Source organism: Triplophysa rosa, linkage group LG18 (genome assembly GCF_024868665.1).
Source record: "Triplophysa rosa linkage group LG18, Trosa_1v2, whole genome shotgun sequence".
Lineage (NCBI taxonomy): Eukaryota > Metazoa > Chordata > Actinopteri > Cypriniformes > Nemacheilidae > Triplophysa > Triplophysa rosa.
Window position 1 is genome coordinate 21,137,228 of NC_079907.1, and position 19,290 is coordinate 21,156,517.

General features: G+C 38.9%; 1 protein-coding gene and 1 long non-coding RNA gene across 2 annotated transcripts; one reads left to right on the forward strand and one right to left on the reverse strand.

Annotated features, from left to right (window-relative positions):
* Nucleotides 1-1,075: 1,075 nt before the first annotated feature.
* Nucleotides 1,076-18,690, reverse strand: mms19 (MMS19 homolog, cytosolic iron-sulfur assembly component). Its single transcript, XM_057358342.1, has 31 exons — nucleotides 18,566-18,690; nucleotides 18,088-18,136; nucleotides 17,783-17,883; nucleotides 17,434-17,519; nucleotides 17,042-17,116; nucleotides 16,163-16,232; nucleotides 15,939-16,067; nucleotides 14,601-14,662; nucleotides 14,231-14,317; nucleotides 14,018-14,092; nucleotides 13,749-13,826; nucleotides 11,022-11,160; nucleotides 10,567-10,721; nucleotides 7,804-7,882; nucleotides 7,487-7,612; nucleotides 6,762-6,843; nucleotides 6,584-6,681; nucleotides 6,345-6,494; nucleotides 5,971-6,126; nucleotides 5,803-5,887; nucleotides 5,290-5,392; nucleotides 3,716-3,790; nucleotides 3,243-3,369; nucleotides 2,950-3,056; nucleotides 2,552-2,608; nucleotides 2,274-2,460; nucleotides 2,083-2,165; nucleotides 1,830-1,994; nucleotides 1,682-1,741; nucleotides 1,266-1,366; nucleotides 1,076-1,190 (listed from the first exon to the last, which is right to left on the reverse strand). The coding sequence occupies exons 6-31, from the start codon at nucleotides 16,224-16,226 to the stop codon at nucleotides 1,160-1,162; spliced, it is 2,661 nt and encodes an 886-aa protein (XP_057214325.1). The 5' UTR covers nucleotides 16,227-16,232; nucleotides 17,042-17,116; nucleotides 17,434-17,519; nucleotides 17,783-17,883; nucleotides 18,088-18,136; nucleotides 18,566-18,690; the 3' UTR covers nucleotides 1,076-1,159.
* Nucleotides 3,797-5,937, forward strand: LOC130569014 (uncharacterized). Its single transcript, XR_008964774.1, has 4 exons — nucleotides 3,797-3,970; nucleotides 4,070-4,233; nucleotides 5,296-5,410; nucleotides 5,824-5,937. It is a non-coding gene; the product is annotated as an uncharacterized LOC130569014 (long non-coding RNA).
* Nucleotides 18,691-19,290: the final 600 nt, after the last annotated feature.

The following is a 19,290-nucleotide window of genomic DNA, read 5'->3' on the forward strand; positions in this document are numbered from 1 at the left end:
GAGTCATTTGCTAATGTTTTGTAGTTAACATATTTGACATCGGTTTATACAGAAACTGCCCTGGACCACTATAATGAAATGGTTTTATTTTGCACCTTTGTCCTCATTCTGAATTATCATTGTGAAACTTGAAGGTTCATGTTATACCAGGATGATTCCAAAGAGCATCTTATGCTTATATGAAATCATAAAAATCAGTTTTTGCTTATACATTTTTATTACATTTTTGATATCATTCAATTTTACATCCAGGTTTAAATGGAAAGATATTGTCAGTGTGGTCTCACAGACTTCTTTCATATCAGCCATACTGGTTAACTACCTAAAGTACGTTTTAACAATTCGAGTACTGAGGTTCATTAAGACTACAAAGACAGCACGTGAAAGCGAACAGATCAGATATAATACAGCAATACAACATAACAGGTGCAGTACAGGTACTCGCCCTTACCACAATTTATATATATTCTTTTCAACATAAACCACGTTTGACGTAAATCCACTTCTGCCTTGCATTTTTTATTTGAAGCAACCCATTTGAATAACAAAATTCCTTCACACACCTTTACAAAAAAGTTTTATTGACAAGTTTGACATTAAAATATTGTTTTAGATGCTTGGCATCGAGTTTTGTCATTTAGACCTATAGGTTAGTCTTTTGAAAATGAATAATGACAACCAACTTTTTGGCTAATAGAACACATCTTAAAATACTGACATATTAACACACATTCACTGATCCTTGCATCCTTCACCAAACTACATTTTGTTCCACCCGCCCTTCCCAAAACTGTAACACAGCATTGATCAACTTTGAATCTGAGGTGGTGTGTACAAAGAAACCGGTCAGTAGAATCAGATGCGTCATGTAAGATCTTGCTGCTGGTAACTCGTGTATCAAATTTCCTTTGTAAGGTCCAGCATCACTTTTTCAAGGCCTGACTGAAGAATCAGTCTGCTTACTGCATCATTTTGGGTTCATCTCTGGCTGCCTAGAGTTTGTTTAGCCATTGCTATGCCCAGGCAGGCCAAACGCTGTGCACTTTAAAGTAGAAAGGATACTATAAAAAGGCTGTGGGCAAGTAAAATCCAAGGCTGTGAATGGTATTATGTCCAAAGGACCATCCATGATGTTTAATCCACAGTGGATAGCAGAAGTTTATCTTCCACCAGGACTACCAAGCAAAAACCTGTGAAGAAGAAAGCAGATATTAGATGATGTTAGAACACACGGGACCTTAAAAACATAAATAGATGGCTATTACCATTCTCCCCTGGCAGACACGGCCTCCTTTCTGACCAGCCTCTTAATGTCATCCAGTGGAAGAGCAAGAGCTTTTAGCACTCGAGCACGAAACGGCAAGACCTGAAACAGGTGGTAAACTTTAAGCTGCAAGATATACTGCGCACGGACAAAAGTTGGACTACTTCAGTCATTTCTGTGTGCACAAATCGTAATGTATATGTTCAAAAGAATTGTGTGCTTCTAATTTTAAAGCGACAGTTTGGGCAGGGCCCTTTTCTAGTCCAACATCACAATGCCCCTGTGCACAAAACAAGGTTAAGAAAGAAATGATCAAAGTAGCGGTCACTACTGATAAAAGTAACTCGTTATTCGCCTCTATTCGACAGTTAAAGGCAATATTCAGTCAAATATTTAAGTCGATAAATGCATTTTTACCATATGTTCAGGCAAGTGGGACAGAGCATGGACACATCGGAGGGACGCAATTTTCACGTTCTGTGGAGCAGAGCATAAGAATGAACCACTAGGTCAAATGCTGCTTTTATAAAAAATGGCATTTTTCAGAGCACATGAGGTGCAGTACCATAGCAGGGCTGGTGGTGAGGGCCAGCAGGCGGGTAAATAAAGCCTCCAGCTGGTTGTTGAGGGCCGCCGGGGGTTCCAACAAAACTGGCTGCAAACAGGACAGTGTAGACAACTGCACCCCCTGATCCGGACACGACAACGCCTCTAGCAGAAGTGGCAGCAACTGTTCTCAGAACAGCACAGAAAACGGATTCAACACTTTGAACTAGTGGCACCTATGGTTCTATGACTGATTACTCGTAGGCACTCACCGCCGGGAGCTCTGCGAGCTGAACTTGTCTTGGAAGGTTATTGACAATGTGAGACAGGGCTTTTAAATAACAAGACTTCTTTTCTGTCGAACAAAAGAACGCATTTTAGATATTGCTCCGGTAAAGGAACGTAGCAAGCAGTTTATCTAGTTCACCGATAGATAAAACAGGAAGTGGTGATCCAGCGGTACCCTGCTCAGCCGAGTTGAAGCCTTGAACCAGTTTGGTGGAGTTTTCCGCAAAAAACCGTTGTCGGTACATAATGCGCACGTCGGCATGACAGTTGCGATTGAGTACGTCTGGCGAGTCGCTCATGAGAACACGGAAACCGTCGGCCACCTTAGACCCTAATTCTGGGTCACTCAACGAAGCGAAGAGCTGAGAACAAATGAGAAACAGATCATCCTAACGTGAACCCCGTGAAAATGAGGGTTAAGAATAATGTGAGCAGGAAACAGAAATCTTTCACCTTGTCTGTCAGGACTGTTGATAGTGGATGGTATCGTAAGAGTAGGGCCTTAGCCACCTGGGCAAAAAAATATACGCATTCATATCAAACGTATGTTTTAGGGCATTAACCAAAAATGTTATTTGGAGTTCAAATCAACCAGAAAATGTATTTCGTCTTACCTATAAAATAATGCACAACATTATTGATATTGGCTGAAAACTGTGCGCTTGGTGTTCTACTGGCAGCCTTCTCAATCAATAATAAACTTACAATTGATCATGTGTCTGCGGTGTTCTGGTTGGTTTTATTGCATTCTAAATCGTTGCTACGTGCCTACTCGCTAACCAAAGAGCCCACCCCCAAGTCTCCGTGATATTCTGCTCACTAGACTGCGTTGGACGTGCTCGTGTCCTTACCCATAGTAGTAATGTGAAGGCTTGCGTTCGTTGTGTGGAGGAAACGTTCTCAAACTCGACGCTGATCCTCTTTAACACTCTCTCCAGCACAGCGTCTAAAGCTTTACCTGAACACACAAACACGATTTCACTCGTACAAATCGCTACGCAGATCAGGTAAATAAACTCCACGGCTCGAATAACTCATTATTTCCAATGACGCAGATTGATTTAAAAAAGCCTTCCATTAGGTAATGCAGCACTAAATGTAGGCCGTGGGATATGGAAAGAAGATAATATCATTGTCCGTGTACCTGCCGGCCTCTTGTTGACCAAGCCAGCGAAACATTTAGCAGCAAACGTGTAGGCGAACACGTGCGGACATGTACAGCTCAGCTCTTCCAACTGGACAAGAAGCCTGTCAATCTCAGGAATGTCCACCTGATTGGATAAAAATGTCTTTGTAAAAATTCATCTCAAATGTGCATGCACAGCATAATAAATATGTACTTTTATTACAAACAATATTTACTGATTACGGTCATATACTTGATTTCATTCCAGTTTCTCTTATAGCGCTTTTCACATTTTGTTGTGGGAAAAAATTGAACTTTGGTGTAATATCAAACCTAATATTGTATTTTCTTTCACTGGTGGCGTTTGAGGAACCCCCCTCATATGATTCAGGTGAACGGCAATACACAACAAAGCGCTACATAAATGCTTGATTCATTCATTTCTTTTTAAGCTTCTCACAGAAACTCATTTCAGATCAAACATAGCTCACATTGCGTGGAAAAGAGCACACGCAGGCCATCAGAAGACACACCAGCTGAGACGGACCTCTGGATTCTGCATGACTCTGTGGAAAAACACACACAGTTACTCATTTTTCTTCACCCACAGATGCTGAAAGATGGGACAACCTGCATATTAATGACCTGAGCGGCTAGACCGACAATTGCTCGAGAAGTCTTAAAACCTCCCAGACGAATTAGACACGGTTTTCTAGAATCGAGTTCATCTGGAGTGATAAAGCCAGGTCTGTGAGCTACTTAACACTGGCGTTGGCTATATAAATGTGAAATAAAACCTGTTCTCTTAATGTGATTGTTTACCCAGACTTTCTTTTTTTCTGCAGGACACAAAAGAAGATATTTGGAAGAACGGCAGCGGCACCCATTCACTTCTATTGTATGGACACAAAACCAAAGCAAGTGAATGGGTGCCAGTTTACAACATTCTTCAAAATATCGCTTTTTTGTGTTCTGCGGAAGAAAGTCATACATGTTTGAAATGACGAGGGTGAGTAAATGATGACAGAATTTTCATTTTTTTGGGTGAACTTTAAACGTTTCCTGTCAGTAGATTCAAATATGTCAGTAAAGTCGGACGGACATCAAACGGAGGATGAGCTATAGAAATGAACACGGACAGTAGGTGGCTGTATGTGCCCTTGACACCAGTCTGCATCAATCGGCACTGCTTCTATGACAAAGTGAAAGCCAGTTGACAAGTCCAAAAAATGACATTTTACATGAACAAAACGCATTTCATAATAGCTAAATGTCTCTTGTACATCACTGCTGTCCTTCTGAAACCTCTTATCTCCATATTTTGCGACTTGAATTTTTTGCCATAAATCATTATTATTAACCACCATTTATGTTTGTCACTGAGTTTTTGCAAATATCTAACCAATCTACCAAAATATCTAACCAAAAGTGCTTGTCCACTTTGCCAACACAATGTTTAAAGGGGTCATATGGTGCGAATACATGTTTTTCTGTGGCATGGTGCCCATGCATGTATTAGACACGTAAAATTGCAAAAATGAAAGTGTCGGAACATTCTATCTAAAAGCGAATGCTCACCCAGACCTGCCCGAGACGCCTCGTGTAACCACACCCCCACAAATCAGTTGTATGAGTGGTATGATTTGGCCAAGACCGCCCAAATGTGTTCGCAAGTAAGGTGGGCGTACCTGTCAGCACAATTGCTTTGGAACCTGATGTTCCAAATATGGTAAGAGGCGTTACATTTCCGCTTGCAGAATTCGACCAATCACTACACGCTGGTTAACTGGCCAATCATAGCACACCTCGCTTTTAAGAGCGATGAGCTTCGTAAAAAATCTGCGCGTTTCAGAGAGGCGGGGCAAAGAGGAGAGGAAGATCATTTTTCAGTTCTGTTCACCTGTGCGTGCAACCCATCGTTGAAAAACAATGGCCTTTGTAGGTTAAAACGAGTGTTACAAGTGTTTTTTTGAAGTAATGACAATATTTGATGTGCTTCTAATGATGTACTTTAACGTATAACGTATTAATACACACAAGTCTGGGATCTTTTTAATCCTCATACCTGCAGCAGCTGGATTTGGGAGGGAAAGTCATTCTCTGGCAGGAAGGACACATCTCCATTCAGGAAAAGACGTACAGCCTGTGCAGCCATGTGGGATGCTAATCTAGAAAACATCAGAACGGTTCGTGTTTGAATATAGACGTTTTGTGCACGTCAAAGTATGTGTTCGGAAAGTCCAAAAATGAAGTTAGCCACGAGGTGTAATCTCTGTGTTTTTAGTGTCACCAAATAGAACTGCAAAAAGATAACATGCTCCAAGTTGTTATTCCAAACAGAGGGGTTCTTTTCCCTTCTATCACTATGTCGCTGGTTAAATTCACACCATTGGTTGAGCCAGAAGTTGCTCAAACTCACAGAAATGTTTTGATAGTGCCACAGAGCCACTGTTTACACTTTGGGCAGGTTATGTAACTCATTGTTTACTTAGCTTCAACAGAATCCAATGCCACTAGAAGCACAGAAATGACACAATTCTCTTTTTTAAATGTATTGGGGTGTGATTTTTTTACTGACTCTGCTTTTAATCCAGCACAGGCTGTGCTTATGACAGGAACTATTGCAGACAAAACGGCTTCATCTGTCAGTGGACTACTGTGACCTGTTGAAACAAAAATAGCGCTGCCAAACAACTACAAGCACGTGTATCCGTCAGAAACACAATGGTCAAATCAGAGTCCCTACTCTGCAGAACTGCCTTCAGAGCCAATCCGAAGAGTCGAGGAATGATGATGTCATGGAAGAACTGACCAATCTCCTCCGTGTCAGGTGTGTGTTGTGCAATCTTCTCCAAACTGATGCATACAGAGATCACTTCCTCCACAGAGAAACCGCAGCTACCTAAAAGATGAACAATACTTTCATCATTATATCAATACATTATGCATTATTATATAAAAAATACGTTTATACTACGCAATAAATTCATCTTAGTATAATTGATTCACGTCGATTCTATTGTGCATTTTAGCGAGACACGACTGAAAACATTTATTTAAAAATGTTGACTATAAATGCATAAAAGAAAATGAATAAGAAACGAATGAATGAACGTATACCTGCATGGGCTGAAGCCACAACCTGCAGCAGCACGGGGGCGCTCTCGGTCACCACGCTAGCTTGAGACGACACGGATGCTAACGCCATCACGCATCGCTGACGCACAGCTCCATTAGACTGAGACAAGCCATCACTGACAGTCGCCGGATCTGCAAGAAGTCATTCTTGAAGCTTAAGTGTGCACCGAGGGGATTAGCTATTGAGCTTTCAATACTAAGACATAATGGGAGAACCCCACCTGAGAAGATCTCTTCCTTCAACCGAGGAATCATCCTAGAGATGAAAGCTTTGGGATGTAGATGAGCCAGAGAGCCTGAACACTCCACCACTGCCAAACTGTGAGACGGACGGAAATATCAGTGTGGGCCAAATGTCGAAGATATCCTCTTCCGTGATCATTTCTGGGTGATAACTACCTCAATTGACTATCCTCTTCTTCTAGACTGAGTCTGGTCAAATGATCAACAGCTTTCTCAACGTCTGGCGGTGTGAACAAGCCTGTGAGGAGCAAAACAAGAGTGACATCACAACCACGAGAACATGACTTTCAACGGCTATTTGTTATTCAGCAACCTGGCTTCCCTAATCATGGATAACATGGATATAGATATAAGATGGATATGTTTATTGGAGTCATTTTTTCGAAACAGTTTGTGTGGTACATTTCAGCGTGGAGTGTTTTACAATGGTCACATTGTATTGTGGGCTGTACTATACATACATATATAAACAGCCCATATAATAGAAGATAATAGAAACAGGGTGGCTGCATGTAGAGCAGTAGTTCTCAAACTGGGGGCGGTGGCCCCTGGGGGGGCCCGAGATGGATCCAGGGGGCCACAGATAATGTGGCATTTTATGAAATATAGAAATTGATCATAGATTTTATGCAATCAAACATCAGAAAAATAAGACCACCAGACAAAAGAATTGATGTTTCAGCATTGTATAACCGAATATGTTTTTGTTTAAATAAAAATATTAAATTTAAGATTATAAGTCTTTATTTGGGGGGCCGCAAAGCGATGCACTCTACACAAAGGGGGCCTTACAATGAAAAAGTTTGAGAACCACTGATGTAGAGAATGCATGTCAGTGGAAACAATATTGCATGTTGTGGTTTTGTTGTGTATCCTCTCACCAGGCTGCTGTCCCAGTGCAGCAAGCACACGTGTGGCTGTGACCTGAAGACCAGTGCTAGACTCCACCAGTGCAGAGAACACCACGCTACCCAAAGACTGTTGAAACGGCACCAAAACACTCTCCTCTGCATTCCCAGAAAGAGAAAGAAACGCAGCATATTACTTATACATACTTTAAAATGAAACTTGTAGTGGCATACTGTTCGAGCAGATTATACAGGATTAGACATGAGCCCAAACTGTACTGACTCACTACCAGTCTGAGGGGGTAAATGTGTTTTAACTTGGCAGAAGTTTGAGCGTGTTGTTTTCTCACCTCCCTCTGCAGGCCGGCTCAGCGGGGTGGGCAGAACGAAACCCTGTATAACCTCCAGAAGGGTGCGCCGTTGGGCACACTATATAAAGATGACAAAACAATATTATACAGGACTTTTTGTAAAAACATTTAAACAAAGCACAGAGTCAAAGTATAAAACTTTATTATATATGCAGAAAACATTGATTTATGTAGAACAACCAGCATATAATGTTTGATTTCTGTAGACCACTTTGCAAAATTGTAAACACTTTATACAAATATAGCTGCAAGCAGCAATTACGGGGTCAAAGGGAAAACCTAGTATTCATGTCTGATCATGAGTTTTTGAAAATCAGACTTAAAAATCACAGGTAAGATCACTAAAAACACAAGGAAATTGCGCTGTTGTAAAAGGTGAACAAGATATTAGCAGTACAGCTAACTTCGGGGCTTGAACCCTAATAACATATATAATTAAGATATTTATTTAACATTTTAAATTGGTTAGAAAAATTCTGTTGGTTGTATTTTGTTCAAACGTTTGTGTAGTGAAACAGGAAGTTTTTCTGGACAAACATTAAACAAGCCTTGATTACATCATCCAAAGTGGTCTATAGGTTCTTAGAAGAACAGTTCAACTAAAAATAAAAGTCCAAAACAGGGACTGTGGACATTGTGCAAATTGTAACTTTTGATTAACTCTTTCCCCGCCAGCCTTTTTAAAAACAATACAAACAATATACCAAATGAAAGAACAGAGTCTCAGCTTTTAAACAGAAGAAACCGTATTCTTCTATCTTCATTTGTTCGTTTTTTTATCACCTCTTAGATGTAGGTAGGTTTCTTCCAAAAATGCATCAATTTGATTAAACTTAAAAATATTTACCCAAAAACAGACACAATATATACGTTCTAGATTCAGAGATTCTGTACTTTTTCCAAAGGTGTGTAACGGCGCCACCTGCTGTACAACAGTACAAACACCGATTGCCGTAATAACTCGTCTTTGGCAGGGAACCGTTGATTTTTAAATGCCGAGATAACTCGTCAATGGCGGGGAAAAAGTTAAAAAGAAACAAGCACAAAAATATCAGTGTTCAAAACTGAGAAAATAGTAAATAGTCATAATTTAAGCATTTACAAGTAGTGTGTCTCATTCATGAAACATTCGTAAATATGAGTGATTTGCGCGTAAAACGGACCTTCGCGAAAACTCTCCTCTGGATTCATAAATACTTTGTAAACGTCAGATTTCATAGTAAAACGTGTGTATGTTAATGAATTCCAATCATTCGTAAATAAGGCGTGCATGCACGCTCATTCACAATTAGCATAATCCCCGCCTATGAATTCCAGCTACGCAAATTACGTATCTACAGGAATTCTGTGGAATCCTCTGGATTCCATTCTCAAGTTTGGCACGTTACATTGCATAAATGCATAAAAGACTAATAGGCTATATGTAGGGATGTAACGATTCACCGTGAGCCGGTTGAAAATCGGTTATAATGAGTGACGATTCAAACAAATGAGTGACTGAATCGCAATACATTTTTTGAACAGCAGGGGCCGCTATTTTCACTGCAAACCTAAACGTGGATGCTGATATTTCTTAAATGCAAAAAAATCCAAGAAAAGCACAGACAGTATTAGTTTGTTTATATTAAAGAGACTTTTTCTATTATTAATTTGTTATAAAATTGCAGTTTAGTTTTGTTATTTGAAATAAAACATTATTTTATTATACAAAGAAACGTGAAGCATTTAAGAAATAATGCAAGGGAAGTTGTTCATTTCTAATTTGTTTCAACTCATTTTTTAAAGATAAATCGTGAATAAATCGCATCGTGAGATCAGAATCGTGACTCGCATCGCATCGTGAGCTGAGTGAATCGTTACATCCCTAGCTATATGCCTAACAATAAATTAATAAATTAACGTGTGTCCACCAAAGCGTTTTAAGCCAGCTGAAATAATGCCTGGTGCTCTTCTGAAAATAACCAGCTGGTGGCGCTTGAGAGCACTTTGGATGCACTGCGCGTTTTTCCAAAGACACGTTGGTTGCTATGGTTAGGAATATCCGCGGCAGTAACATGTTACGAGTATCTTATTTTGAAGATGATTAATGAATATAAAAATGCAATAACCAGCAATGTTAACTTCTCCATTGTTGTTTGTACAAGTGTGATGGTTGGTCAATGTACTGTTTGTCCCGCCTCTCCTTCACTGTGATTGGACAGCTGTGTTAAAAGGGACAGTGACGAGGTCTGCGTTTTACCCAAAGTTAAAGAGTAAAAAACGAAAAAAAAAACTTGTGAAATATCATTAAGATACACAGTGCATTAAAGTGCAGTGTAATCAGTTTGTCAAATAGAACACAAAACATTTGATGTTTTACGCACCATTTACACGTGGTAGCATGCAGGTGTAATTTTTTTTCGTACCAACTAACATTTTGAAAATGGGAACATTTTTATGAATCCGAATATTAACATCAGAACGACTGTACTACGAACGATTTACACAAAAATTTGTTCTGCTCGTGTTTCATGAATGAGGCCTGTCAGTATGACTTGACTTCAAGCCACATAAAGAAAATGTTCGTTTCAAAAAAAGATGAAGATGCCGCGAAAAAAAATAGCATATTGCAGCTTTTAACAAAACGTTTTGTCAATTTCAAAGCATGACAGCCCCAATCTCCATTTTTTGGACAGGATTGGAAGGGTAAGGATTTTTTAGAGAACAATCCTTCGAAATCAGTTTTGTATCGGCAGTGTTTACCTCTGTCCTGTTGTTATACTGCTCCAGGAGGGCAGGTATGACGGCCGAGGTCACTATCAGACTCGCTCTGTATGAGGCCCCATTGGCGGCCTGCAAGAGTTTGGCACTGGGCCACACAAGTTTCAGGTCTGGCTCACAGAGATGGTGCTGACAGTCTGAGAAGATGAGACATACAACAGGTGTGACGGATTAAACAAGCCCGGGCAGCATGGATATATGACTGTAGTTATGAGCCCGATCAGTCACTCCCATAGCTTCTGTTCAAATCATTATTAGGCGAAAAGTAATACTTGTGGAAAAATGTGCCCATTCATAATTCATTTCGTTTTTTGGCTGGAGGATTCCCTGCTGTTAATCATTCTTGCATATAATCTACATAAACTACACTACTTGGCGATTAGATGGTGGTTAAATGAAACCAACTTCCATTAAATAACAATATAACACCTTTGTACCTTTAAGTACGAGGTTCAGAAAGACCTGCAGAGCATCCTCCTCGTCTGAATCGAGCACGGAACGAGAAAGACAGGAAGTGATTGTGCCGAGAGCGGATAGGCCGGCTGATTCCACCCTCTCACTGGCTGTCTGGAACACCTAAACAAGATAAAAATCAAAGATCAAACAGACTGTTAGGGCTAATCGGAATCTTATTCCGACTCGTTCTTTTCCAATTTTTGTAAAAACTGGAACCATATGATTTTTATGATACTGGTTCCATTAAAGGGATCACACGTTGTGAAATGCATACTTTTGTTTATTTGATCTTTTGACATATAGGAGGTTATTGTACTTTAAAAATAAAACTTTAAGCAAAAACAGCTTAAATTTGCTGGATTTAACTAACAATAAGATCAACCAAACAAAAATGGCAACCAAACAACACTGTCCCTCATTGACATACAAAACCACTGAGACATATATCTTCTTTTGTGTCCCACAGAAAAAAAGGTCATACAGGTTTTCAACATCATGAGGCTAAATAAATGATGACAGACATTTTTTTGGTACTAATAACTAATAGGTTTTAATAATACCTTAAAGGGACAGTTCACCCAAAAATAAAAATTCTGTCATCATTTAATCACCATCGGGTTGTTTCAAACCTATATAAATGTCTTTGTTCTGTTAAACACAAAGAACAATATTTGTAAGAATGTTAGCAATTTTCAGTTCTGTGACATCATCCACTACCATAGAAGGAACAAACATTGTATATTTTGTTGTTATGTTGAACACAAAGTGAGATATTTTGAAGAATTTAGGAACACAGACAGTTCTGGGGCACCTTTGACTACCATTTAATTTTTCTTACTCATTTTTGGGTGAACTATCACTTTCACTAAGTCGAATAAAGGGGTGTAAAAATACAGTATATTGTGAAACAAAAATTCTATTGGTTGAGCTGCCAACACATGACCTCTAACTGCTTTAAGAACTTCTCTCCTAAGGTTTAGCTTTCTTAAAAGTCCTTAAAAAAAAACTTCTTAAAAGTCAAGTGTTTTCAGTCCATTTTGATGCACAAAATGACCTGACATTCTTGATTATCAAAGTTCTTGATTTTGAAGAACCAATTTTTGCCACCTCTGAATGATAAGGTTCTATCTGCATTCTGTGCAGTTTTGTGATATGGAGATTAAAAGATTTAGCATTTCATTTGACTTCGTAGATAGAACTTTTCTTATAAAAAAAGGCTAAAAATGTAAAAAACATCACAGTGTAAATAAGTCACAGAATAAGAAATTGTGAATGACACATTTAGTGTTAGCAGTTATGATATGTTAAGTGTGAAAAAGTGGCAAATAAATATATTTCAAGTGTCAAATGTGTTGGTCTAAATAACTTACATATTATAAAACATATTTTAACAAAACGTTGTCTTCTTTTTTTTGTTTTATCATTGTTGTGTTGATGGGTCATTTTGGTCATGTGTGTGTAAACTTTATGTAGAAACAATTAAAATACAAATGTTCATAATATTCATGAATCATGTATTTCATAGATCATGGAATAAAAAAAGCTGAAATAATTTAATTTCAAAAAATGAAACAAAAAAACCCAACCATGCATGACAAAACATAAAAAATGAATACGGGTCATTTTAGACCCACGTTTTGCATTACAAGGGGTTTCAATAGCTTGTGCATCAAAGGGTTAATTGACATACAAAAAGGGTCATTAAACCTTGAATGTTGTCAACTTTAACAATAATGAGTTGAATGTACAACACAAATTTTATTGAAAATTGTAATGTTTTGGAAAAAATCCTGTTCTTTGAATATTGTGATGCTATTGCATCGAGTGTAGTTTTTAATTGTGAGAATTGTGAGATTGTGAAAAATAGCAAAGTAGTATTACCCTATTGATCCAGTGTATGAAATTTAGCAGCATCTAGCGGTGAGGTAAATAGATCCTCCAAAAAAATGACACACGAGTCCTTTAACATCTGAAAATCAGATGTTCCACTGGTGCAGACATAACACTATATAGATATGCTAAGACAATGTTTCCGTTACTATTTTTCAATTAACAGCCCAACCAGTGTTGTGCAAACAAGAGATTTGTTGTTCAAACAACGAGTCATTTTTAATGGATCTGTAAAAAGATTTAAAAAACAGAGGCATCATCTTAAACCAGACTGCTGATTTAGTGTGTAATTAGACAAAATTGTATTTACTGACTGTTTTTTGATAAGGACAAAAACATACTGTAACTGTATGTTCGAGATTAACATGGGTGGTCCTAGCTAAGCAAATTTCAGACCCAAATTTTAAGCACTGTTGCTTTTAAACACAACAAAACTCATTCCTCACAGGAAAAATTGCCACATGGGCACCATAGCAGGAAATGTATTAGCGTAAACTGTTGATATGACTCAAGTTTTTTTTTCTTCTGGGTCAAAGTGGAGTAATAGTTGAGTATTTGAGATTTATTACTGCCACAGTAACGCAGAATGAACATTACGTAAGCATCACTACACACTTAAAATGAATGCACTGGCCAGGAATTATGTATTTGTGTTGAATATGTTTAGTCTAATTCTGTGATACACTGCTTGTCTCCTTTTTGTACATAACCTAAGGCATGCAAAACGTCAATTACAGATAAAGTGTGAGCAAAAGATGGCGTACAGAGTAAACAAAATTGAGAAAAGCATCTGGCACTTCCTGTGTCATTCACTTTACCTCCCTCCGTATTGAGCTCCAAAGGCCAGGAAGGAATTCTGCCAACTCTTTATGGCTATATGTCTGACCGCAGGCAGCCTAAAACAAAAAAGAACAAATGACAGGTTGTATTTTTAGTAGCAAAAAATACAAAAATCTTTCAGCCGACCTGTTGAGCCAGAGCAGCTTTCTAAATTCTATTCTCGGTCAAGCAATTTGTCAAACAAAACAGCAAACAACAGCTTTATTTGCATGGTCTAGAAAGTCTACGGTCTGCATCGCAGCTGTACCAGCGTCTGCAGGGAGTCCACTTTGGCACTCTGAACATCTGAATCCAGCTTCTCAATAATCAGTGGTAACAGAAACTGTAAAAGGATGCAAAACACAAACAAAAACACAAAAAGGTCACTGAACTATTTGAATACGCATATGCAATTTCCAGCGTATGACGTGTTTCGCCGTTTGCATAATGCCAAAAGGAGACTCCAGAGAAAGTGTCTTACCTCAGAAAACCGGGGCGTCCCGGAGAGAACAGCACGTAGACACAGAACGAGCTCCTCGTGTGTGATTCCATGAGGATCATTGGGTGGCTGACCAGAAACAGAGAAACAAAGTTTGAAGTCCAGTTATTCATATCTTCAATATCTTCAATATCACACATTTGTTTTTGTATTATTACGCAGTTTTCAGAACTTGTGGCTACGTCAACATGAGCATGTGTGAGTTAGCACTAGGATGTAAACATGCTGAATAGTTCCAGAAAATCTCACTAAGTCAAAGCAGAAAATAGACCTCAGGAAATTTACTGAACTTAAGGGTGAAATAAGGACAACATCTGGTCAAATGATGACATGTTATTAGATTAGTACTTACAGGACTAAAGTCTATCGGAAAATAGCAGGATGTCACTTCAAACAGTTCCTCTACGAATTTACCTAAGAAAAACACAGATTCTTAAATCACTCAATGAATGACTTTTGAAAACTCCATTAAAGCATTTTCACAATTACGTATTTAATCAAACATAATTAATGTAGCTCACCCAAAAAGGTCTCGCACAAAGCTTTTTTTATAGGAACTAAGAAATAGTATACAAGTACACAACTAATACACAACTATTATGAAAAGTTGCTTCTTGGACCTTCTGGTTACTATATGTCAGGAACAGAGGTTGCGTTAACCGAAAATTCTCAGTCATTGACAGATTTTTTTTACCAGTGACGGAAAAATCTGAAGGCCTTCCATAGGGCTACTACCCCAAGGGACGTTTTTCCCATTAATTAGCTTACGTACAATGCCCGGTCCGTTTTGGAAAATGCACGCGCGGTCAGCGGAGACCCACGGTGCAGATGGATCTGTCAGAGACCCCCACGTCGCGTGCACGCATACACAAAAAGGCGCATTAAACACACAAAGAAATATATATAAGAATACATAAATGAAAATAAAATACAGCAAGTTCCGAGAGAAAACGCAAGTGCAGCGTGATGATGTCACGAACATGCTAATTACCACGTAATTAGTAAATATACCACCATAGTGACGGGTAATAATAAATTATGATGGATTTTTTACGAGCCTGTTTGTCAAAATGAAGGATAATAAAAAAGTCTAGCGCAACCTCTGGTCAGGAACCACTTCTGGTTCACACCACCTAAGGCCGTGTTCAGACCGGACTTCTTTTTTGAAGCTGCTAGCGTCTGTTTTACATTAGTATTGGTTTGGAGGAAACCGCGTTTTCAAAAAACGTCCCGAACGCTTTTTTAAACGCCAGCGCCGGCGTCTTTTTCTGCAGCTCTACGTCAAGCTCCTTTTCAAAGCTAACCAATGAGCGAGTAGTGTGTCGTCTCCATAACAACATGCGATTGGTTCATGACTTCACGTAATTGAAAAGGTCAACGCTTGACGTAGGCGAAAGTACTGAGTTCCGCCTACGTCAAGCGTGACCTTTCATAACGTAGTTACGTATTACGTGAAGTCATGAACGCGCATCGCAGAACAGAGCAAGGCGAGCATTTGTGTTTCTAAAGCATATACGTTTTTATTTTTTCATCAAAAACCTTCATTTCTTTTCGACTAAAGAAAAAAATACATAAACATCTTGGATGACAACAGGGGTGAGTAAATCATCAAGAAAATGTATGTTGAAAGTGGACGATTCCTTTAACATTGATATCTTTACTATATTTGTAATAGGAAACCTTCACTAACCAAGATCATAACCCTTGTTAATGATGTTTCTGGCCACCTGGAACGCCAGCAGGAGGTTGCGTGGATCTCTTTCTCCATCAACCGACTGCACAAATCCAAACACAAAGTCTGCCCCCAAACCCTTGAGTTCTGAGAAAGAAGACTATTCTAAATTAAACACCTCGGCAACCATTTGGCAGTTCTTTTAGCGTGAGAATTAGGTATGTCATATCTGACAGGCTTACCCTGCTCTCTGGACTCCATTAGATTGATAAGGATGTTGTACACACATGATCGCTCAGCCAACATCAGTGACTGATGTAAAGAAATAGGTTAGAAAAATGTACAAGTCATATAACAGCAAATAAATCTTTCAAATAAAGCTTAACCCCAGAGATATGTACGTTTTCTACCACTGTGTAAAATGACAAAGCTAGGGTGTTGTGGGTGGTTATCACAGCATTACTACTTGTATGAACTAATGTGGTTGCTAGGTTTTTTTTAGGTGGTTGCTTACTGTCCCAATTTTCTATAACAGGCTGGTCCCTATATATGGTTTAGGTTTCTCAATGCACAGCTTTTTTTCATTTGTTTTATTGCATTCCTGTTGAAAATATTTAGGCTACTAGAAAATGAATAGCATAGCTCTCCACCACAAGCTGTGTGACGAGTGTAAAGTGATACTTCACCCAAAAATTAAAATGTTGTCATGATTTACTCACCTTCGAGTTGTTCCCAATCTGTATACATCTTTTAGTTCTGATGAACACCGAGAAATAAATCTGGAAAAATGCTTATAACCAAACAGATTGTGCCCCCCATTGACTACCATGGTAGGAAAAATAAAATGGTAGTCAAAAGTGCATTCTTCAAAACGTCTTCCTTTGTGTTCAACAGAAAAAAAAGAAAAGTCTTTTTTCCTACTACGGTCGTCAATGGGGGGGAAAAAATCTGTCTGGTTATACGCATTCGTCCAAATACCTTTCTCTGTGTTCATCAGAACAAATCAATTTATACAGATTTGGAACAACTCGAAGGTGAGTAAATGGCAGAATTTTCATTTTTGGGTCAAGTATCCCTTTAAGTAATTGTGTCTAAGCAAGCATTACTAATGTATTATTTACCTGAACGTGAACATCCTGGAAGATGGAACGTAAAATGGACACAGCCGATCCAGGTGGCAGAACTGAGCATTTTGTCTGTGCAAAACATTGTCAAGTTCACAAGCTTAACTAACTTAAAAGTTTACGAATGAAATCAAATTTTAAGGCTGCCAGAAAGCATGACTGTGTTCCGTCTAATATTCAAATGACGTTTACATGTATGCATTTGGTAGGCGCTTTAATCAACAGTGCATTATACATGTTTAGTATGGGTGTGTTCCCTGAGATCAAGGCCATTGAGTTGATAACACAATGCTCTACAAACGATCTACATTTAACGTTTTCCATTTCCAGCAGGAGCAAGCTTTACTATCAGGTCCACGTGCTCTAAATCAAGAGGTACTGAGACTTACCAAAGCCTTAAGCCCCTGAAGAACGTGTGGTGTGATGACATAGTGATCCTTCAGTCTGTTTTCATAGAAAGCTATCAGGACCTCCACTGCAAACAACACGTGCATGTGATATATGACACAAAAGCTCTCCTTCAACAGTATGATAGATTTTGTCAATGCAGCGGTGTTTGAAAAATGTAAATTTAGAAGAGAATGAGGATGTGTAGGCCTAAACAATGAACTTTGCATTTTGAATACACTACTTCATCATTATTCAAATAAAACGATTTCAAGCAGCTGAACATTCCAAAGTTCTGCATAATAAATAATTCACGCCACCACAAAATATTATACAACAGAGAGGTCTTACCCTCCCTCTCGGACAAGCCGCTGTAGCATTCTTATAGAACCTGGGACAGGAGCTGGACTCCACGGCCACGGGTCTGAGGCTGAGAGCTGGTCAGGCTCAGTCTACATGAATTCAAATTATGGTAAAGTAGGTTTACAACAACTTTTTTATATTGACTGCTGCCAAAAGCCATTGCCACTGTGCACCAAAATATTGAACATCATCTTTATTCAATACGGTTCTGAATAATAGTCTTACAACAGAAGAACACTCTCTGTTCCTCTAGACCAGACTCAGATCTCGTAAGAAAGAAAACCAAACTTTACCCCAATGCCTCAACCAACTGGAGTACTGTAAACTGTCCAGCCTTGACACCTTAAAGAAAAAGTACAAATATAAAATCTTAGAGACCAACACCAAAGACCAAGGTCACAACAGGGCAGGGGGAAAACACTCGGGAGTCCACTGTCAGGTTCACATTTTTGAAACACTGCTAGCAGCCTAGCAAGGCAAGCAAACAAGTCTTAAATAAATGGATCGATATGATGACAACGGCTGATTTGGGTCTCTAGTAAATCGAAGTAAGATGCAATTCTGGCATCGGTTTGATCTGCATGTTTAGCAGTTAGTGAGTACGATAAAGGATGTGGCGCGCGGTTAGCCTACACGCATTCATGTCACGCTAAAGAGACACAGCATCACACACATGCGGCGTTCACAATAGCTCCACAAAGAGCCATACTGAAGTCACTGCCGAAAATGGCAAGAAAATGCGAAGACGAGAGAGACACAAGCATAAGCTACCTGCAGCGGTCTCTGTAGCTTTGCTGTCAACCTGTCCCGACACGAATTCTTCTACCAAACCCAACAGCACACTACTATCCGCAGCCATCCTGTACAGGGCTTCAAACTGAACTGCGCATGCGCTCAAAAGCGCTTCCCCGAGCTGGACGTCTGTGTAAAAACAAACAAACAAAAAACGTATAATGCAAGACTAGTTACATTGGACTTTATTGAGTATACATACATTTGAAGAATTTGGCTCCGAAATGAGATGACTTTTTTAAATTTCAAAAATCATGTTTTTTATTATGTTATCATGTTTTTATTGTGATTTGTTGTGTTAGTTAGCTGTATTTTTGAGTTATTATGGCTTGATATTACCATAAAAAAATAAAAACGGAGTTATGTCATTTTGGAACCAAACTCTTCATTTGTTCTAGTGTGTTATATTACTCGTGATGACGTAGGCAACTCTGGCCGGGTTGTGCCAAAGCGTGACGTCGTAATACATACATTTCGGATTAAATGTTCTTCTGAATCATTTATGTATCCCTTGAGTTCAGTTAATTATTTTTGATATAATAAAATTATACTTAAAAAGTTAATAATCATGGGCTTTCGTCACCCCCAGAGCCATTGAGAGAGTAGCGTCAACTCCGTTGACTCCAATGGAACAGTTTTTTCCACAGCAATGGCGGTTCATGGGCTCTCAACAGTTCCCGGAAGTTACTATTAACGCATGGAGC

What these genes read in the sequence shown, in the direction of transcription:
- mms19 (XM_057358342.1), bottom strand. Translation starts at nt 16,226, where the DNA reads ATGTTGGCTGAGCGATCATGTGTGTACAACATCCTTATCAATCTAATG. An exon ending in GGAGCTCAATACGGAGGGAG is followed by an intron (nt 11,161 to 13,748) that starts GTAAAGTGAATG and finishes TATCTTGTTTAG; the next exon opens with GTGTTCCAGACAGCCAGTGA. An exon ending in CAACAGTCCTGACAGACAAG is followed by an intron (nt 2,461 to 2,551) that starts GTGAAAGATTTC and finishes ATTTGTTCTCAG; the next exon opens with CTCTTCGCTTCGTTGAGTGA.